The 2,550-nt window shown below is 51.1% G+C and overlaps 1 protein-coding gene across 1 annotated transcript in view; it reads left to right on the top strand.

Moving 5' to 3' along the window:
• Positions 1-2,387: 2,387 nt before the first annotated feature.
• Positions 2,388-2,550, top strand: part of NARFL (nuclear prelamin A recognition factor like) — a 15,753-nt gene continuing 15,590 nt past the window's right edge. Inside the window, exon 1 of the mRNA XM_019541886.1 lies at positions 2,388-2,494. Coding sequence (XP_019397431.1) covers positions 2,429-2,494 — 66 coding nt within the window. The 5' untranslated portion in view covers positions 2,388-2,428. The remainder of the gene's footprint in view (positions 2,495-2,550) is intronic.

Below are 2,550 nucleotides of genomic sequence, written 5' to 3'. Positions count from 1 at the left end.
TCCTTGGGAGTCTATTGCACTGCTGACACAGCTCCCCGCTGGGACGATTTCCAAATGGCGGTTATGGGAAAACTATTAGGAGGCAGGGAAGTTGCACGAGACCTATGAAGGGATTCATTGTGTGTGCAGCATCTCAGAACTGATCAGATATTTTAATCTTTATTTTAGCACCTCAACCATCTGGAAGAGCAGCGACACATATGAAAGACTACGCAGCCCAGCTTTTCTATTGCATGCTCCTTCCTTCTGTATTGGCTGTTTTCTTGTGAGCTTGAATTACTTCCACCCCAATGCCAAATACAATATTCTAAGGCAGGGGAAAAAAACCGCAGTTGTGCATTCACAACCAACGCATATACTTTCTGCAGCTTTCCAAGCGTAAAAAGTACAGTATTTAATAAACCTGAAGACTACTCCCAAAAGCTTGCTAAGAACTTTTTTCCCACTACTCAGTTGGTCTAATAAAAGATATCACATCGACCCAAAGAACCTTGTCTGAGTATTTAATATGCATTTGAGAACACATCATTCTCGTGCCCAACAGTCATTATAGCCAGCAGTGCTGCTGCTCACGTGCTTTGATAAAGCCTGTGTGCTCACTCCTGTTGACTTCCTAGGGAGTGCTGACAGTAGCAAGCTCTAGCCAGGTAGCAATCTCAAGTTCCCAAATTAATTACATTTAAGTGACATTACCCTTTTGCATTCTGACTACAATTAGTCAAATGTGCATTGGGTTTCAGCCACCTGTTTGATAATTACAGATGACCCCAAGGCACTTTCTCAAATACTCCTATTTCTAGAAAAGTAGAGTGATATCAGTGCAATCAGAAGAACCTCGGAACAAACCCAAGTCAGGTGTTACCCGTCATGCTGTAGGGCCGAATCTCACAAACCTAGGCTTGCAAAACTCCTTATGAGACATGATCTGAGGGACCTGGCAATTGGAGTCAGGGTCGTAAACCTGGCTGGCTCGGGAAATCATTTCACTTTGTACTTCAGCTTCCCCTTAATAGAAGCAAGAATTAACTCCTGCACAGGGTTGTTTTTCCATGCACAGCTTCCTAATGTGCTGAGCCAACAACGCAGCACCCATGGAGGGAGGGCTTATAGAACTGGCCCCAGAAGTGCATCCTCAGGTTCGAAACTCCCTCCAGAGCCCAAACCTGGATCTCTTTCAGATACCCTGTAAAACCCTCCTAGTAGGTAGGCATTCAGCAAGCAAAGCCAGGCTGAAATATTGTTTGCTTTGTGTTGGAGGGCAGGGGAGAGGAAGCAAATCGGTTTTATGTTGACATCCTAATGTCCTCTTAATTTGCTGTTTTCTTGTTGTTCTCCCACATATAAGTTATTGTTTTCTTACTGCAAGCCACCCTCAGCCTTTGCTGGGAAAGCATCTACATCACATAAAGGAACATGATAAATATGGTGGATGATGGCTTCTATGAAGAGCCTGTAGATTTGCTACAGCCATGGAGGCACCAAACATCTGGACTCAGTGGTCTGGCATTTGGATTCTGCCTGTGTCCTAAAGAGGAGGATGGGCGGTCTGGGCAGCCTCCACTCCTCCTAAAGAAACAAAAGCCTCCAGCCTAGGCACCTGCGTCAGACGGCTGGGCGGCCCATCATGCATACACCACGATCTAGAACAGATCAACGGTTGCCAAAACATAAATATAGATTTGGGTAGGATGGTTTAGATGAGCACAATCCTGCCTCAGGTACAGCTGGACTAAACAACCTCTGGAGGTCCCTTCCAGCCAGACTGCCCTGCCATTTCTGTGAATAATTAAATCACACCCACGTCCCTTTTCTATAGCAGGCAAGAGCATTTATGCAGCCCGGGGCGCTCCAGCTGCAAAGCAGCGCTTGGGAGGGCAGGAGCGAGGCAGGTGCCCCCAGTATTTAATGCCAGTGGGGGGGCAGAGCTTGCAGGCCGGCAGCCGAGCCAGGAGGCTGCACTGGACGGGCTGGACAGGCCCAGGGAAGAGGTGGACTCTGTGGGCCCCTTCCAGCCCCGCTCCTCTCACTCAACACGCAGGATCTCCCACCGGGAATGCAAAGGGAGGAAACGAGCTGCTCGTGTCGCTGCCCCATTGCCTAGCTCTACCGTGCATATCTTTTTTTTTTAAATAGCGACCCTTCCTAGGGAAGACACGTGCCAAAGGATGTTTTCAGATTAAGACTCCTAAATTCTCCCCGATGCTCAGTCCGTCCTGGGCCCTGCCCCCCAACACCGCCCAGCTCTCGCGCACGCGCAGTGCACCGATGGCCCGCCCGCGCATGCGCACACCCATCCCTCCAGCAGCACTCGGCGGTAGCGACCCCACCCCCGCGCTTTGCAGCAGTGTGGCGGCGCGCTTGGCGGCGGCGCTGCATACTCTCTCCCTCCCCGCGAGCGGCTGCCGCGCTCTACGGCAGAGCGGCCGGCATGGCGTCTGTATTCAGCGGCGCGCTGCAGCTCGCCGACCTGGACGACTACATCGCCCCCTCGCAGGTGGGCGGGGGCTCCTCATTGGCTGCCCGGCTATGGGGGGAGGGGCAGTATTAGGG

This window comes from Crocodylus porosus, unplaced genomic scaffold (genome assembly GCF_001723895.1).
Source record: "Crocodylus porosus isolate Cpor-Errol unplaced genomic scaffold, CroPor_comp1, whole genome shotgun sequence".
NCBI lineage: Eukaryota > Metazoa > Chordata > Crocodylia > Crocodylidae > Crocodylus > Crocodylus porosus.
The sequence above is the reverse complement of the archived record's forward strand: the minus strand, read 5'-3'. Positions and strand labels throughout refer to the sequence as shown.